This window comes from Nylanderia fulva, unplaced genomic scaffold (genome assembly GCF_048542155.1).
Source record: "Nylanderia fulva isolate GAGA-0341 unplaced genomic scaffold, ASM4854215v1 Scaffold93, whole genome shotgun sequence".
In the NCBI taxonomy this organism is placed as follows: domain Eukaryota; kingdom Metazoa; phylum Arthropoda; class Insecta; order Hymenoptera; family Formicidae; genus Nylanderia; species Nylanderia fulva.
The window spans coordinates 283,338-301,078 of NW_028191058.1; the positions used below are offsets into that span (position 1 = coordinate 283,338).

Here is a 17,741-nt window from a genome sequence, read left to right on the forward strand (position 1 = left end):
GCAACAGTATAGAAATTTAAATCAATATTTTTATCCATATAATTTGTTAATATAATTAAACAAAAAACCACTCCTCAGTGTTTAAAGTCGACCAGACTGGCAATAATTTATTATAAATAATTATTTGAAATACAACAACGTTTCGGCTGTCATTGCAGCCCTTTTCAAGTACATCAAATTTAAAACAGTAAATCAACTTCTATGCAAACTACCGACAATGTTAACGCTTGTTTTGATGAACAATGCAAGACTGCACGTTGTATTTCAAATAATTATTTATAATAAATTATTGCCAGTCTGGTCGACTTTAAACACTGAGGAGTGGTTTTTTATTAATTATTACTGGCAACCTTAAGGATTATTATTTATAATTAAACAAGATCCAAATAGATTGGATATTGCTAATTGACCAATTAAACACTAGGTGTTCTTCCAAGTAGCAAACTGACGTCATTTGATGTCAAAATGACGTACGCTTACTATCCGGACTCTGATTGGTCAATCATGCTAGACACCAGTCAATGTGTACTTATGGGGTCTTCTCAATATAATTATTTAATAAAAATATAAATATTATTTAAATAATTTTTAATAATTTTACCTTTAAACAGTCCTTCAAAGCTTTCCGTAAGCGCTCGTATTTCGTTCCTGATGATTTCTTGTCCAGCGGAATTAGTGCTAGCGCAGGCAACTTTTCCGGTATGTTGTAGATGCTCCACCAACAATTCGCCCTGAGCTTTTTTGTTCAACAAACTCTCGAGTGGTGCTACTGCGTTCTCTATCGCTAATTTATCACTGAGTGATTTCTGCTTCATAGACGGTATTTTCTCGCGGGCCCGGTTAAGCCAACCGATGAGATCGTCGTGAGCTTCTTTGTAAAGGCGATAATCTTTATACTGTTCTTCCCGTTCGGCCAACAAGGACTTGATCTTCTCGAAAAGTTCGTCGAATTTGTTAAGTATATCTTGGGCCTGCGAGGCGGCCAAACTCTGCTGACTACTCGCAATTATTTCGGCGACCTTGCATTTGAGACCATCAACCTCGATATTCTCGCAACGAATCTTTTCCTCGAGTAACTTGATGCGCTCCAATTGACTTCTCTTCTCCGACATCGTGGTTTGAAACTGTGAAATCTCGTCAATTGCTGATTGCATATATTCCACTGTGTTATTGATAGATTGTATTTGCTCCAATAAACCGGCCCACTTATTTATGGAGTCGTCCAAGTTCGCTTTTGTCTCCAACATCTTTGACGCTAAGGCACTCCACTGTTCCTGAAGTTTTGCTAAAGCATCGTTGATTGGTTGATGACCAGCCGGAGCTGTATTCGCTAGAACAGCCTGGGCTAATTCAACGATACTCTGAACTTTCGCGAAACCGTTTTCTTTGTACAATAGTAAATCTTGCACGATGTGCATCTTTTGTTCCAAATCTTTTTGCGAGGACGCACTTAAATCGGAGCAGTATGCTAATTTATTCTTGATATCTGTCAGCCATGTAGTGCATTCTGCCAATTGAGTATCAAAATCTTGATGCGTAGTGACATACTGATGCCAACGATTATTCAGTTCCTTTATTTTATTAGATATCTGTTGATATTTAATGCTCAGTTCTGACATATAAGAAGTGCGGGAAGTAACGTTCTTATGAAGCTGCTGAGCCCGTTCGGCAACAGCGTCGATTTCCAGCTCTTTAGCGCGAACCTCACCTTGAAGAGCGCGCAGTTTCTCGAGTTCGGTTTTCTTCTCTGCCAAAGTAGACTTGAGATCGACTGCGTGTAACTTCGTGTCGGTATCTCTCATCCATACCAGGCATCGTTCCTTCAATGTTTCGAACTCGTTCCATTGTTGAAGCTTGCTTTCCAACGCCTCGATGGTGAACTTAATGGCGGAAATCAGGCCCTGCCACTCTTGCTGCGAGGAATCGATTTGCGAACGGATGTTTATCTGTCCCGATTCCAGAGTACCTGGTATGACTTTCTCACCCAGAGACTTGATTTGCTGAATTCGCGGCTCATCTTCCGGCAAGCTGTGTAACAGATTTTTCAGACGATCCAGGTTTGTGTGCAAAGACACTCTCTCCAGTTCCACATCACCCCAGAGATTTATAGCGTTATGCGTGGCATCTAACCATTCGTGCGTGTCCAAAACAACCTTGCTGTACTGCTGATGATCGCTCACTATACCTTCGTATCTCTCCACAAATTTGGCCGCGCGTTTTAATAGCACATTGTACCTGTTCATTAAACTGTTCAGTGTTTGGTCGATCCTGTCGTTGCGATCGGGTAAATTATCCGCTTTGTCGCGGAGATCTAGCAGATTCTGTTGATGCGTTTGCGCATCGTGTAAAATAGTGCGGTAGATTTGCAGTTGGGCGCGTTTCTCGTCTAAGGTGGTTTTCAGTTCAATTTCCGGCTTTAACTGAGCCTCCGTGATCTTCAGCCAGGCTTCGAAGGCCTCGCTACTTTTGTTGAAACCTGACCATTGCGAGATCTTCGTTTGCAATTCACGTTCGGTGGAAGCAACCGAGTCGTAGAGTTCTTCGAAGGCTTGCTGAAGATCCAGCAGCTGTTGACGAATAATATCTCGGCCTTCCGTGCCAGTTGTAGGGTACAATCGTTCTCCAGCTTCGTCCGTGCTGTTTATCAAAAGTGTAGATGAAGGCTGATGTGATAAGAGTTCTTTCAAGGCATCGGCGTTCGAGATCAGTTCTTGCCGGGTACCACTGGCATTTTCCCTGGTGGAGTGATAACACGCTCTTGCACTAGCTAGCCATTCAGAACATTGCTTGTAACGATCCAAGTAGTTGGAGTGATCTACGACCGCTTGTTCACATTTTTTTATGAGTTCCTAAAATAGAATTATGAAGTAGAATTATATATGATTTTTAAATGGAGAGATAAAGTTGGGCTGGCATACTTACAATTGTTAGCATATTTTATATTATTGTTAGCTACTTCATTGATTATTATGTTAACAGAAGAAGAAACTTTCTTTCTCTTTAATAATATTAATTTTATTTAATAAATAATATTAATTAATGACAAAATTTGGTCACTTTTAAATCAAATATGTATAATTAATAATAATCATTTTTGTTAAGAGAGCAAAATATATATTTTTTAAATAAAAATAAAATTATACAATATATCACAAAATATTTTTCAGAGATATTATTATGTCTACCTTAGCAGTTGCTTGAATTGATTGGAAACGTGATGTCACTTGTTGAACGCTGACAGAGAATCTAGTTTCGCCACTAATCTGCATCAAATCCGATGAATCGTCGCTCGTTTTATCGAATTCAGCCTCATTTTGTCGAAGACTCACGATCAATGACTGCAAAAACATTACTTTTAGTATATCTCGTTTATTTAAGTAAGCTTTGTTAAAGAATGTGTGCATTTTTGCGCAATTTGTATGCGTGAAGAAAGTCGAAAATTCTTTCTTTCTGCATGAGCAGAAGCCTACCTAATAGCAAGTAATAAATCTCTTTGATAGTAAGTAATAGTTAGAACTTTTTATTAGAAAAAATATGCGTTATATATAGAAACTTATAAAAAGTTTAATGTTTTAATTCATTAGACTCGCTTATTTTATCGTTATAAATTTCAGCGCTAAAGAAGCTCTACTTTCATTCGTGCAAAAAAGCAGAATCCCTTTATTGCAAATTTTGAAGCTGCATGAATATTTATTAAACGTAAATCAGAGATTAAGCCGCTAGAAGTTTTCCAAAAATTTAGAATCTTTTTTATATAGAAATAAATAATTGTAAATCTTTATTTATTTGAAAATATCTTTGTTAAATGATTTTAAACATACTTGATAATATTGAATGTTTTAGGTATTGTTCATATTGTTCATCAAAAAGTTATTAACAAATAAAAATACTAGAATTGAGCAAAAAATAAGGTTCCCTGTTTCACTAAAATTTTTGAAATGAATATTTATCAATCAATAATTATTTAACATTATGAAGTGCTTAGCACAATAGTCATATGACAATTAGATAATTTTTAGATAATAATTCGATAATTTTTATATAGTTAGTTTTTACAAATTTTTAAATTATTAAGTCTGTGTATAAGTTTCTAGGATTTTTTGGACAATTTTCTTTATGGTTGATTAAAGCTACAATGTAACTTTTTTTTATATGTATATCTCTCATATCATCGCGCTCATTAATATCATTTAATGCTAATAGAATCGCAAAATAACGAAGCGTTGACCTTCCATCTGCTCTGGCAAAAGCTATAAAACTGAAAGATTACAGAAAAGAGCAATCATATTGGAGAGACTTCTCGTAAAGCCGTTGCAATCATCCGCCTGTCTCGCAATCTCGCCGTTTTATATATATTTGCAGTTTTGCATATTATTTTCTTACTTGTTCGAGATGGTCACCAAGCGCAACCAGTTCTGCCACATCCATGTTCCGCGAATCGGCAACTTTTTGTAGTTCCTAGGAAAGTTTATTATTTATAAAATCATTGTGCGTAGGAGATTATTATCTCTCTTGGACTGGATCTAAAAGCTTGCGTAGACGGGACGTTTTCGCCTTTCTTTTATTTTTCGACGACTTAAAAATACCCGCATGATTTTTGAAATGCGTATCGTATGATTGAAGAAAGACAAGCATTAACACTACTGAAGTTTATATTAGAGTTATTAAATTTCAGTGAAGAAAACACTACATCTAAATATAAGAGATGACAGTTACATTTATATGATTCAAACTGGACATTTCAATTGTGCACACTCTGCAAATAATGTTACTGTTTCATGTTGTTGAGAAAAAAAATTCTATGATAAACAAAGTAGTCTTTATAAATCAACAAATTCGTTAAATATTAGATAATCGGGACATTTATATCAGATTTGCGTGAAGCCAGGAAAATTGTAAATCTCAATGTTATCTTAAACTCACTTGGTATTTTTCAAGCTGCTCCTGCTTTTCCTCGAGTGTGTTTTTCAGGCTATAATTCTTCAACGATGTTTCGGCGTCGGTAAGCCAAGCAAGTAGACGTTCTAACAAATTTTCGTATTCACTCCATTGTTGTATTCTTTCTTCGAGACAATGCAGCATATCGCTTACGGCTGTAGCGAATTTCTTATTCTCGAATCTGAAGAAAACAAATCATCCGCGATATATATTTATTTCGTCGGGGTAACAAAAAAATCATTCATTTTTATTTTAAATACTTCTTAAATATATGTATATAAATAAAATATAAATATAATAAAATAATAAAAAATATATATGAAAATAATAATAAAATAAAAATAAAATATATTATCACAATCTCCACTTGAAAATATATTATATATAATATAAAATAAAAATAAATATAATAAAATAATAAAAAAATATATGTGTATATAAAATAATGTTTGTAATTATTTTTTTTGTAAATATTATTCACCTAAGATTGGCCAAATCTCTTTCCATAGATTCCAGGGATCGAGATGGTAAGATATGTGCACTTTGTGCCACGTGTTCTTCAAGAACGTTCAACTTCATCTCGCCTTCGCTTTGACTGTCTTGTATCTCTAGAACTTTAGTCAATCTGGCTTGAAGAGTAGTTTTGTTACCAGTATAATCATTGTAAATCGTCAAGCGTTCCCATTGACGCTTTTGATAATCTTGATAAGCTTTTTGAAGATCATGGAACTGTTGAAAAATATCCAGCAATGCCTCTAAGCTGGAGATTCCTTTTTGAGATGTATCTATCAGTTTTTCGTATCTTTTTGATACCGAACCGACTTTTTCATGAACGTCTGATAGAACTTGAGTGACTTGAACCAGAGCGTTGGCTTTCTCGGAAACTCCTTCGATGATGCGTTTGTGAGCCAAAATCTCTTGATGCAAAGTCTAAAATAAAGTGTCTCAGATAATATAATTAATTGTTTATTTTTCTTTTTCTTTACACACATATACATAATATTGCTCTTAAAAATGATTTTAACATTAATTAGATGAAGATGAGATAAAAATATGTAAATTTATCTTAGATAAAATGAAGAGATGATTTTGAATTTAACTATATCTAGATAAAAGATAAAATTATATAGCGATTCATCTAGATAAATTTCAGATATTATTTTTAAGGCAGCTTATAAAAACATAGTTATAAAAAAAATATAAATTATAAAAGAGATATAAAAATATATTTATACTGTGCTATGATTCTAAATCAAATTATCTAAACATTTTTCTAGAAAATTTAGATAATAACTCTAGATAATTTAAAGATAATTTTTTTTTATCTAAGATGCAGGTATAGATAATATATATTTTTATTATTTCTAAAGATAAGATAACGCCAAATTTTAATTTAGATGATCATCTATATAATTTTATTTAGATAATAAAGCAAACACTGCACATAAATGCATACGTAAATAAATACAGACCTTCAGTTTGAGTAGTTTCGATTTTATCTCCTGCAGAGAGGACCACGCAATTGAAGAGTCTTGCTTTACGGCCCGTTCCATCATGTCCAACCAAGTCAGAATCTGTTGCATAGTCTCTTGATAGCTGAACAATTGCAAGGATTGAGCATCCTGCTTCTTCTGTTGCTCCGTGATGCCTTCGGCTAAGCGATCCCATCGTTCACGAGCATGTCGCAATTCTTGTCTGATTGTTTCACGTCCTTGAGCGGAGGTGTCCGGAAGGATCCTCTCTCCGAGAGATGTTAGGTTGTCCAAACGACGTTCGGCCTGTTCTTTTTCGGCTAATAAAACTTGCAGGCGCGAATTTCTCGCTTCGAAATCTGCGCTGACCTCATCCTTCTTCAAGATGGCTAGATTTTTCTCAAGAGGTGTAAGCCAAATGTCAATGGCTGTTAGTTTTTCTTCGTAAGCACGATGATCGTCTACGATGCTTTGGCAATGATTTATCACTTCTTTACTGAGCACAAGCAGCAACTGATATCTAAAAATTTTGAGACGTACATGTTTAGCTTTATTACATTTTTTTATTTATAAATTAAATATTATTAAATATTAAATTTATATAATATTATAAATATTATTAAATATTAAGTAGTGGAAAGCTTTTTTTACAAATAGGTAAAATGCGATAAAATATGTTTTCGATTTTGAGATTCTATTTGCATTACGACGAAATTTATACGTGCATATGTACGGCTGATAGATTTGAAGATGGCAACTTTCTTGACAGAAATAATTTAACATACCTGTTGCTGACTTGAGAAATCAGTGGTTTGATGCGTTCAACGCCGCTTGAGTGCAACAAACTATGTGATTTATCCACAAACTCATCTATTTCCCGTTCTTGTCGTAGAATGGTCTCGCGTTCCTCTTTACATGCGCGAAGTCTCTCTTCCTTATCTTTCAATGTAGGTTGAAGTTGTTGGTCGCGGAATATCGCTTCCATAAAGCGGAACCATTTTGTGTGAGCTTCCAGCTGGTACTCGAAGTTCTGCCATCTCTCCAAAGCCGTTTTCTGTCGTTCCTCTACAGATTCTGATTGGGCATTTAACAATGTATTTATTTATTATTATTATTATTTCTTCATTTTTTTTATGTGTAATTATTCTTTGAATGGATTAAATGTATATTAAACAACCTATTTCTTTATATAATTTATCTAATATATGTATATAAATGTTGATATATAAATTTATATACAAAAAACATTTTTTCACCTATAAATTTTGAGAAATAATTTGCAATGTATATTTACCGATTTCGCTCAGCAACTGATGCAGATTATTTTCCAAGGTGGTCACTTCCTTATTTATAACTTCTCGACCTTTCGATGCGGTACTATTAATCACCGCCTCACTGATTTGCTTCAATCTCGCAAGATGTTCTCTTCCCTGTGCCTGATTACCTTTTAACATCGTCAGATTCGTTAACCTACGAGAGATTTCGGATCGTTCGCCTGTTACGTCATTGCACTCGATCAGTTTTTCTCGCTCCTTATTTAACCAATCGGAGATATATGTGCATTGAAGATTGAAACGATGATGTTTCTCGCAGCAGTCTTCTAAATTTTCTAGCAAATCTTGCGACTTAATGACAATATTCTGGAATAGCTGCTTGATGGACTGCAAGTAGACATTCAACGAAGTATCTTTAGTTTGATCGACCAACTGTTGTGCTTTGTCGCAAACCGATTCAATTAACGTTTGATGCGACATAATTCTTGATGCATGATCTTGTGATTTTGCAATTGCGCACGTTTTTCCTCCAGCGAAGACTTCAATTCGGTGTGCTGATGCATTGCTCGTTCGACGTCTCGCAGCCAAGCCGTTAATTGCTCTTGAGACAAGGAAAACTCGGCAAACTGCATCAGACACTGATCCAACTTCTGCATCGAATTCTGGAGATCTTCAGAGAAACCGTCCCATAAACTGCGCAGATTTCTCAGTTGTTGTCTAATCATCTCTCTACCGTCCGGTGAAGTGTGCACGTAAAGTTTCTCGCCAAGATCAATAATGGATTCGAAACGAACATTCTCGCGAGTCCTGACATCACTGAGATCTCTGATCTGTTTCTGTCTGCTTTGTAATATCGCTAAATCACCCACAATCTCGCTATATTTCTTTAACTCAGCCTGAACCTCGGCAATCCAATCCAGGAATTGATTGTATCTTTCATTAAATAGACTATGCTCTTTCATATATTGTTCGTATCTCGTTATAGCCTCTTTCACTTGATTCCTTATCGCTTGATATCTAGTAGCTTGACGAGACACTTTGGTAGCTAAATCTGCTTCTACATTTTGACTTTTCTCAACCATTGTATTGATTTCCGCACCCTTTTCTACAATAGTCTCTTCTAAAGATTTCAACTTTTGCAAATGCGCGCGTTTCGTTTCCTCAGAACTTTTCAAGCTTTGATCCTTTACTTGCGTCTCGATCTGCTTAAGCCAAGAATCTAATTGTTCGACCATTCTTTCAAATTCAGACCACTGATCAAATAGATTATTTAATCTATTTTTGCATGTGACGCAACGTTGAAGGAAATCTTCCCATACTTTTTTCTGTTGCTCGAAATCTTTTAGCAATGCGGGATGACCCGCTATCGATGTTTGCTCCAAAACGATGTTTAATTGTTGGTTACAGTCGGCTATAATCCTATCGCCTTTAGACTTTTGTTCCAACACATTTTCAATTAAAGAAATCTTAGACTTAGCTGTATCTCGATCTACCGAGAGATCTTCGCCAGTGGATGCTACTTCATTTACTATTGTATTGATCCAATCTCGTGTTTTCTCAAACGTTTGCAAATAAGCTTCATGATTGGCAACGTGTTTCTCTGCCACATTAATCCTATCTGCCACGTCTTCGGATAGTTTTTCATGTGCTTCAATCACGCTGTTAAGCATTTCGCTGGCCTCGTCATCCGGTGTCGCTCCGAGTTTGTCCTGAAGTTGTTGTAAGATATTTCGATGAGCTCCAACGTCTTGCGCAATAGTTTTATATAAATTTAAGGCGAGTTTTTTGTCCTGATACGTTGGTAGTAGATTCTGCTTGCTCCCCAATTTCTTTTGTGCCTCAATTATCCATTGCTTTAGCTGGGAATACTTGTCCTCAAATGAAGACCGATGCATCATGTCGCTTTCAATCTTTTTGTAGATCACATTTGTTCGATCGGTTAGGGTTTCCACACGATGGCGTAAGTTTCTCAACTCACTTCTGATAAGTTCCCTGTAGTCTGGTGTTATTCTCGCAAAAAGCATTTCACCCATTTCCGTCGTTCGGTTCAAGATGGTTTGTCCAGTTTCGCGGTCCTTTTCAAATGCTTTTAATTCTTTTAATTTAGACTGATAAAATGTCATCGGCTTCGGTCCGCTGATCTCATCGAACGTTCTTAATTTCTGTTCCGCATTTTGTAGCCACGATTCCAATTCTTTCACGTTCGTGACGTAGTGATCCTTGATCTGTTTAAGTTCTTTGAGTCTGTCTAAATGTTGAGCCAGAAACTTGAGAATTGAATAATAACGCGTATTCAAATGTTCTACATATTGAGCCACGCGCGAATCCGGGCTAACTTTGATGATTTTTTCGCTGAGCGTAATCAGATCCTCTATCTGATTCTTATAATTTTCGACTTCTCTCTCGAGCTGTATTATCTCGGAGATCTTTGCATCAATTTCGTCGGGATTCAAGAGCGTTGTAGCCTCGACTCTAATTTTGTTCTCGTATTCTTTAAGCCAAGAAATAATATTTTCCGACACGAGTTCATATCGTTGCCATAAAGCAATATTTTGTTGTAGCACAGATTTGATCTTCCCATAGTTAACTTTCAGAGATTCTAAGTCAGCAGCGACTTTGCTGTGTGCACTTCTTAGAGCGGAGATAATTTCGTTACTCTCGACAGTGCTTAGAAGCTGCAACGAATTGTCCGTATCTATTTTTCTTGCCTCGCAATCAGCAATGCCAGCTTCGACATCGTTCAGCGAGGCCATTTTTACTTCGAGATTGTAACGATCGCTGCTCTGTTCGGGTTCGCACCAGGCCACTTTTTCCTTATAAGTTGCTACTATGCGCTGTAAAACACCGAATTTCTCGTGATAGAGTTTTGTTAGAAAGGCCACCAAAGTAGCGTTGACCTTATCGGCGTGACTGGCTACGCCATCTCTGCGGTGTTGTAACGCTTGTAACTCTTTTGGCAGATTAGACTTTGATATAATCGGATACTCCGATGCCATTTTCGTCAGTCTTTCGTCAATTTTCGAAATAGCGCAATCGCATTTCTGTACCTCAGCTTTCAATTCTTGACACTTATTGATTCTATTTAGAATCTTGGTGTTCTCGCCAGTCAAATCGTCGCATTTGATTATCTCCTCGCGGATTTTCGATATCATGTCACTGCATTTCTTCAAATCCTCCTTGACACTTTTCTTCTCCTCGTTGAAAACTGATGTAAGTGATGTTAGCTTATCCGCAGACTCTTCAACAAGTTTGAATTGATCATCTAATAAAGTGTTAAGAGATCTTAATGTCGGTATCTCTGTATCATCGTTTAATTTTACGAGCTGTTCGGTCTTCGTGGCGATACTTTGACGGAGTTGCTGATACGTTGGCAATTCTTCATTATATCTAGTCAATCGCGTTGGTCCACTCTCAGCATCAAGTAAACATTCGCATGCCGCAGTGAGTGCTTCATTTGTATCACTGAGCCATTTTGTAAGTTGGTATTTTGTCTCTTCAATTTGCTTCCAAATAATGACCTGCGTTTCGTACATTTGAGTCTGGTCAATTAATTTGGCGTAAATCTCGTGATATTTTTTCCGCATATCGGACAAATCCGATTCGATCAAATTAGTCTTAAAATTCGACATTAATGACGTCTCCTTTACTAGCTGCTGTGCTTTTTCATCCATCTTATCCAAGAACTGTTTACCCTTCTTTAAGCTTTCCAAAGTTCTTTTATATTTCTCTAAAGCCATATTTGCCTGGGTGATGTCAGTTGACACATGTTTTATCAACTGGCAGAGGTTTTTCGCCTCGTCAATAGATTTGTTTAACTTCTCCTTAGCTTCTTGATATTGTTTCCAATCGGCATTCATTTCGGCATATTGTCTTCTTTGTTTATGTAAAAGTTCGTTAACTTTTTCCCAATTACCTTCGACCGAAGAGATCACTACCTGAATGTTCGTTATCGCTCGTTGATCTTCCTTTATTAAGTTGTCACCTTCTCGTTGAAGGATCTCTTTTTCTGGTTCTCGTTTCTGATGCTCTTTAATCAAATCATCAATTTTCTCAATCGCCGGCGCGAGCTCTTTGCAAGTATCAACAATATACGTAATATCCTGTAAGCTGCTTTGAGTGTTGACAATTTCTTCCGTAATCTTTTGTTGCAATTTCCTAAAGTTGTCCCATTTAGCACCGAGATTCTCCAACTTGTCGCGCTTAACAGATAAATCCGTCTTTAACGTTGTGGCTTTGGACTCAAGATCATTCAGTAAAATAGTCGCAGTAATTGGTTTTTCTTGCTTGTCACGAATATGTATTCCCAGAGTACTGTCCATTAGCGGAACAAGTTCTTTCCAAGTGTTGATTTTTGTATATACAGTTTGAAGTTCCGAAGAAAGCCTATCAAGATCAGCAATAGTTGGTTTTCTCGCTTCAGCTTCGTATTTGCAATGATTCAGTTGTGCGTTGGCGTCATTATGCCAACTTAAAAGTTCAATCCACTTCTCCAAGCCCTTTTTCTTTTCTCTCAAATCGTCCTCTAACGCTTTGTATTTCTTTGCCAAAGACGTATAAGTTTCATCCAATGTAGCAGCTTCCAACACCGAACCTTGTGATGATAGTTGTTTCACTTCTTTATATATTTCCGTAAACGTCGAATGTTTCTCCGAGTGTTCTTGAAGATAAGCGTGTACTGCTTGCAAATTGGTATCGACATTATCTACGTTCACGTCTTCAATCTCATTAATATTAGATCTCAGCCTCGTCATCCAGTTCTCGAAGTCGGTGATTTTCATCTGAAACTCCTGTCGTGCCAGCAACGAATCGGAGACACGATTAATGTGATGTCGAACCGTATCTGCAAGTTTGCTCACTCTAGTCTTCATTTCGGCGACGCGACTCTTTAACGCAGAGGCAGCATCCAAGGCTAAACCGTGACTGATGTGATCGGAAACTTGAGTAAGTGATATTAATTGAGCTTGATGATCAGATATGCTTTTGTTGAATTCCTTCAATTTCACCAATTCTTTCTCTAATTTCGCGGCTTCGGGTGTTTGAACATTGGGTTCTTTAGAAGCTTCTTTTTCCTTATTCTCCAACCACTCGTTGAACTCTTTCGCTTCTAATTCAAAGGTGTTCCATGACGTAACTAATTTATTCAATTTATTCACTGTTTGCACGGCCACATCATGAACTGCGTTCCATCGTGTGGACACAGCATCAACTTCGTCAGATACTACTGCCCTTCCAGTTATTTGCTGACTGATCGTTGACAAATTTTGAACTTTTGGAAGATGCTGCTGACATTCAACTTCAAAAATTTTAGCCGATTCCAACATTTGCGTAGCTTGGGTTAAAGTGGTAGGTTTGCTGCCCATCGTAGCTGCTTTAGATTCTGCTTCTTCAATCCAAGGTTTTATTTTTTGAATACCCTTCTTATACTCTTTCCATACTGTAAGATTTTGCATAGCTAATTCACGTTGGGTTGCTATGCTTTTGTTCAACGATTCAATCGCCTTGTGAATATTTTCAAGATCGCCGCGAAGTTGTCTTGCCAGTACATCATCGTCGTCTTTTAAACATAGAAAAAATAACAAATTTTTATCTAGAATATATTTAAGTTTTATCTTTGTGCAAATATTATATAAAATATATATATAACATAAAAAAATATATAAAAATATAAAATATATATAAAATATATAATATATATATATATAAATTTTATTTATATATATAATTAATTATGTATATAAATAATAAAATAAATAAATTTTCTATTACTACTCCAATTGTTTTATATAATTAATAATTAGTACATCTTTAATAATTTGTAAAAAATGGTAATAATTCAATCGACCTACTCTGTCAAATAAATAATTTTATTGAATATTCACAACGTTTTGACCGTGGGTTTCGGCCCTTATCAGGTGCTAAATCACAACTTTTTTAAAAAACAAAAATTCGATCTTAGAATATGACATGATATAATAACATGATAGTATAAAACGAAATAACTATACGTAGTTATACACGGTCAAAACGTTGTAAATATTCAATAAAATTATTTATTTGGCAGAGTTGGTCGATTGAATTATTACCATTTTTTAATTATCATCTGGTTACTTCATAGTATTATATCGTTTAATAATTTGTCATCAAATAAACTTTAATAAAAAAAATATATAATATATACAAAAAATTTATATAAAAAAATTATATAAAGAAATTGTACATTTAATTAGATAATAAAAATAATAAAAATTATCTAGAAGTTTGCTCTCTCTGATTTTTTTTACAATTATTATTTACAGTTATTAAATATATTATATATATAAAAAAGTTATACAAAACTACAATAAAACAATATAGATTAAATAGCAGAGAAAGAAAAAACTTGCAAGTTTTAATTTTGATATATATGTATATGTATATTATAAGCAAAGCAAAAATGTGATACTCACTTTTCAGAAGCTTCTGGGATTCGTCTTTAAGAACATTCAAAATCAATGCTTTCTCCTTTATTTCTTTTTGCAGATTATCTGTCTTACGGACTCTTTCTTCAGGCGAAGATGTGGAATCTTCGATATCTGCAATTGATTGGGGTGCGGTTTGCTGAGTCCAGGTTCGAAGCTCTGTCAATTTTGATTGAAATTTGTTCCATCGAGTATTGTGTTCTTGAAGATAAACGATTTTTTCACCCATAATCTTCAGTGTGCGTTCCAGCTTCTGCTCAATTTCCGTTACTTCTTTTTCCAATGTCTCCTTTTTGCTTGACGGCGTGAGCGTTTGAGAAAGATTAGCATACGTTTCACGCAGTTTCTTCATGATTTCTTCGGCTGATTTCCTCAAACTTGCATTGAATTCCTGTTTTTTCTGTAGATCAGCGGCTACTTGATTGGCGTCATAATAAGATGTCAAGTCAATTTGTCGCAACTCTTGCTCGGCCTGTTCGATTAATTTGAAAATTTCGTTCTTTTGCTCCTGATAGGTGTTCCAAAGTTTCTGCGATTCCTTTAGAGACTTCAGTCTTTCTATATTTTGACCATACGTGTCATTCCAATTGGTCTCCAATTGTTGAATCTCGGAAGAAACAAAGGCTGGCGCGTGCTGATCTTTCAGAATATCCTTGCCTCGTTGTAACATGCTGACAATAGTCGCTCGCTGTTGCTCCAATTCATTAAGACGTGATTCCTGTTGAGTCACCGCGTTATCTAGCTTCTCAGGAATTTCGGACGTAATATCGGCTTCAGATTGTTCGCGAACCTTGCGCAACAAAATGCACACCTCGTGTACCTCCTTTCGGTAGGTGTAACTTTTCGAATAGATGTCCGTCTTTGTCATTGTAATTTCAATCGTCGGGATAAGGTTTTTATATCGCGTTATCAGCTGTTCCAAATTTTGCTGCGCCGTGAGTGCATCGCGATCCGAACGATTCAACGTTAGATTGTCGAGCGTTTGAACCAGCCACTTCATCTCCTCGCGTTTGCTGTCGGCTTCGCAGCAAATTTTCTGTAAATGATTGATAATGATGTTTTTGTTACGTTCGATTTAAATAACATCAATTTTTTAATAATCAAAAGAGAGTACTATTTTTCAGAAAAAATGTCTACGTAAACATAGATTAATTTACATTGGAATAAACTAAATAAAATTAAAAAAAATAAAAATTAAATAGTAATTTTTGTAAAAATTTTATTCTAAAAGTTTAAATTCTTGAGCATATAACAATATTACAAGGAATAGGAAGATAGGTGCATATATATTTACCGTCAAGGTTTGAAGCTATCCAGAAGGAATGCATAAATATTTAAGTAGATTTATAAGCTATTTATAGATATATTAATAACACGACGAAAAAGTTTTATGAAAAATTGGCCGAAATTTACCTGGAATATAGTTTTCTCCTTCTCAAATTCTTCTAGAGTGTTGACCTCGCGTAAAATGGTTCTCAGAGTACTATCAACATGATCCATCCAGTGTACCATCTCATCGAATCTAGATTCAAATATATAATGTGTTCAGGAAAAGAAATTTACATCTGTAACAGTGAAATTATATAATGCTTACTTCTGTCTATAAGCTGCCCATTGTTGCGGAACTTCGCGCAATTGTCCTCTCAAGTTTTCCACTTTCTGGGCAGTTTCTTCCCACAAATGTTCGGCGTTTTGCGCGGCATTAGTCAAGCTGGCGTCTCTCGGATTCAGTTTGTTGTAGGCGTCGCTAATCTTCTTCAGAGTTTGCAGACAACGCTCGACTTCGAGGATAGTCCCACGATTCACGAAGAACTCTCTATTGCGTTGCTGAATGCCGTCCACGTCATCGTTATTAATGAGCGCTTGCTGTTCGGAACTAATCTCCAGCTCAATATCTTTGAGATATTGAAGAAAACTAGCTTCATCTAAGCGAAATTCAAGCCTCATTAAATGAAGCGGCGCAAAAGTGAGAACTTCTCTCCAGCGATTCTGAAGAGTTTCCACTGTATTCGCGATAGGCAGCTGCTGGTCAGGTGGCAACGTGTTCTGGAGATCCTGACTAGCTTTCACAAGATCCTGTATCCACTTTTCGTTAACTTTGCCAAAGAAATTTTTGTGACTCTCGACGGATTGACGATTGTCAAGATGTTTGTCATTGATCATTGTTTTCCGCGACTGAAAGCCACTCGGTGATCTGTCGCTCGCATTCCTTAAACTTCGTCCAGCGTCGTATCGATTCTTGCAAACGCTGTTCCCAGACTTGTGCTGCTTGAGAGACTTCAACAAATCGATCATTGAGTTCTTTCAGAGTAACTTTACCTTCCGCTGCCTCCGCATCGGCATAACTACTCACGGCCTTGGCAATGCTAGCAAATACCTTATTCTTAGACTCTAACATGGATTTGTAATAAAGCATTCTGGAGAGGAAGGCTTTATGACGATCTAATTGAGTCAGCGCAGCGTCTCTGCCACCTGCTAGATTGATATTGGCCATAAAGTTCTCGAATTCATCCAGCCATGCGGATATCTCTTTCTGTCCCGCTTCTAAGGACTCTTGTTGCACCAGCAATTGATGATATAAGTGCAGTTGCATCGGTATCAAAGCACGTACCTTAACAAGTACCTCTTTCTCTTTTTTCAGAGTGTTCATCATTTTGTCGACTTCGTCGCGGGATAAATCCTGAATAAGAGCTTGAAACTTCTTACTAATATTCTTGAAGAGATCTTCAATGTTCTCGATCTCGTTATGAAGAGTCTGCAATTTCTCTCCGTAAGCCTTTATCCGCTCCGTCGAATTCAATCCGGTGATTGCTAAGGCAGCTTCTGCGTCTCTTAGCCAGTTTTGCAGAGTCTCCACTCCTGCCTTATAATCCTTTCTTGTTCGAATCAGATCACCCGTGTGCATGTACTGTTTAGCCTCTTGGAAGAGCTGCTCCCACCTTGCTGTCAGATTCGCGTAACGTTCCTTCAGGCGATACGCGACCGATTCATCAGATGTGGCGATCAGGAAGCTCACAGTGTCCGACAGTTGCTGATGCTTATCTTTCCATACACTGATATCTTGGAAGAACTCCATTCTCTCTTCTTCTGGAAGATTTAAAGCGGGTTCGGCATGAAGCAACCACGCCTCGACTTCGTCTGAAACGGTGGTCCAGCGACGCCAATAAGCGACAACTTCCTCGAGCATGCTTTGGACACAACGCAAGTCCATTGATACGTTCTTCCACTTTTCAGCGGTTTCACGCATGAAGCGATCGACATTAAGGCTCTCTGCTTGATCTAAAATACATAAATTTACGATAAGAGAAAAGATGCCCATTCAGAAGATGTATTTGAATATATATTATACAATAAGACATTATTAGGGATGACAAGTGGCTTTCCATGATCAGTCTCTGACTAATATGCAAAGGGTCCCGAGTTCGAATCCGCTCCGAACCGACACACTCCATATGTCTGCTGAAAAATTTGTAGAAGGAGGAAGATGGAGTCAGAAAGAGGAAAGGAGAGTAGAATTAGTTAAAGAGAAGAGGAGAAAGAAGATATTAAGAAGGAAAAGGAGAAGGACACAATAAACTAACTTTATTCTTTTAAGACAT

At 36.5% G+C, this 17,741-nt stretch overlaps 1 protein-coding gene across 1 annotated transcript in view; it reads right to left on the bottom strand.

Annotated features, from left to right (window-relative positions):
• LOC114943195 (muscle-specific protein 300 kDa-like) overlaps positions 1-17,741 on the bottom strand; it is a 126,039-nt gene that overhangs the window by 79,008 nt on the left and 29,290 nt on the right. Inside the window, 14 exon segments of the mRNA XM_085489991.1 lie at positions 602-2,849; positions 3,186-3,338; positions 4,384-4,458; positions 4,924-5,119; positions 5,420-5,868; positions 6,411-6,930; positions 7,196-7,484; positions 7,705-8,166; positions 8,169-13,238; positions 14,131-15,178; positions 15,437-15,451; positions 15,556-15,664; positions 15,737-16,308; positions 16,310-17,421. Of these exon segments, the coding sequence (XP_085346117.1) occupies positions 602-2,849; positions 3,186-3,338; positions 4,384-4,458; positions 4,924-5,119; positions 5,420-5,868; positions 6,411-6,930; positions 7,196-7,484; positions 7,705-8,166; positions 8,169-13,238; positions 14,131-15,178; positions 15,437-15,451; positions 15,556-15,664; positions 15,737-16,308; positions 16,310-17,421 (12,318 nt within the window).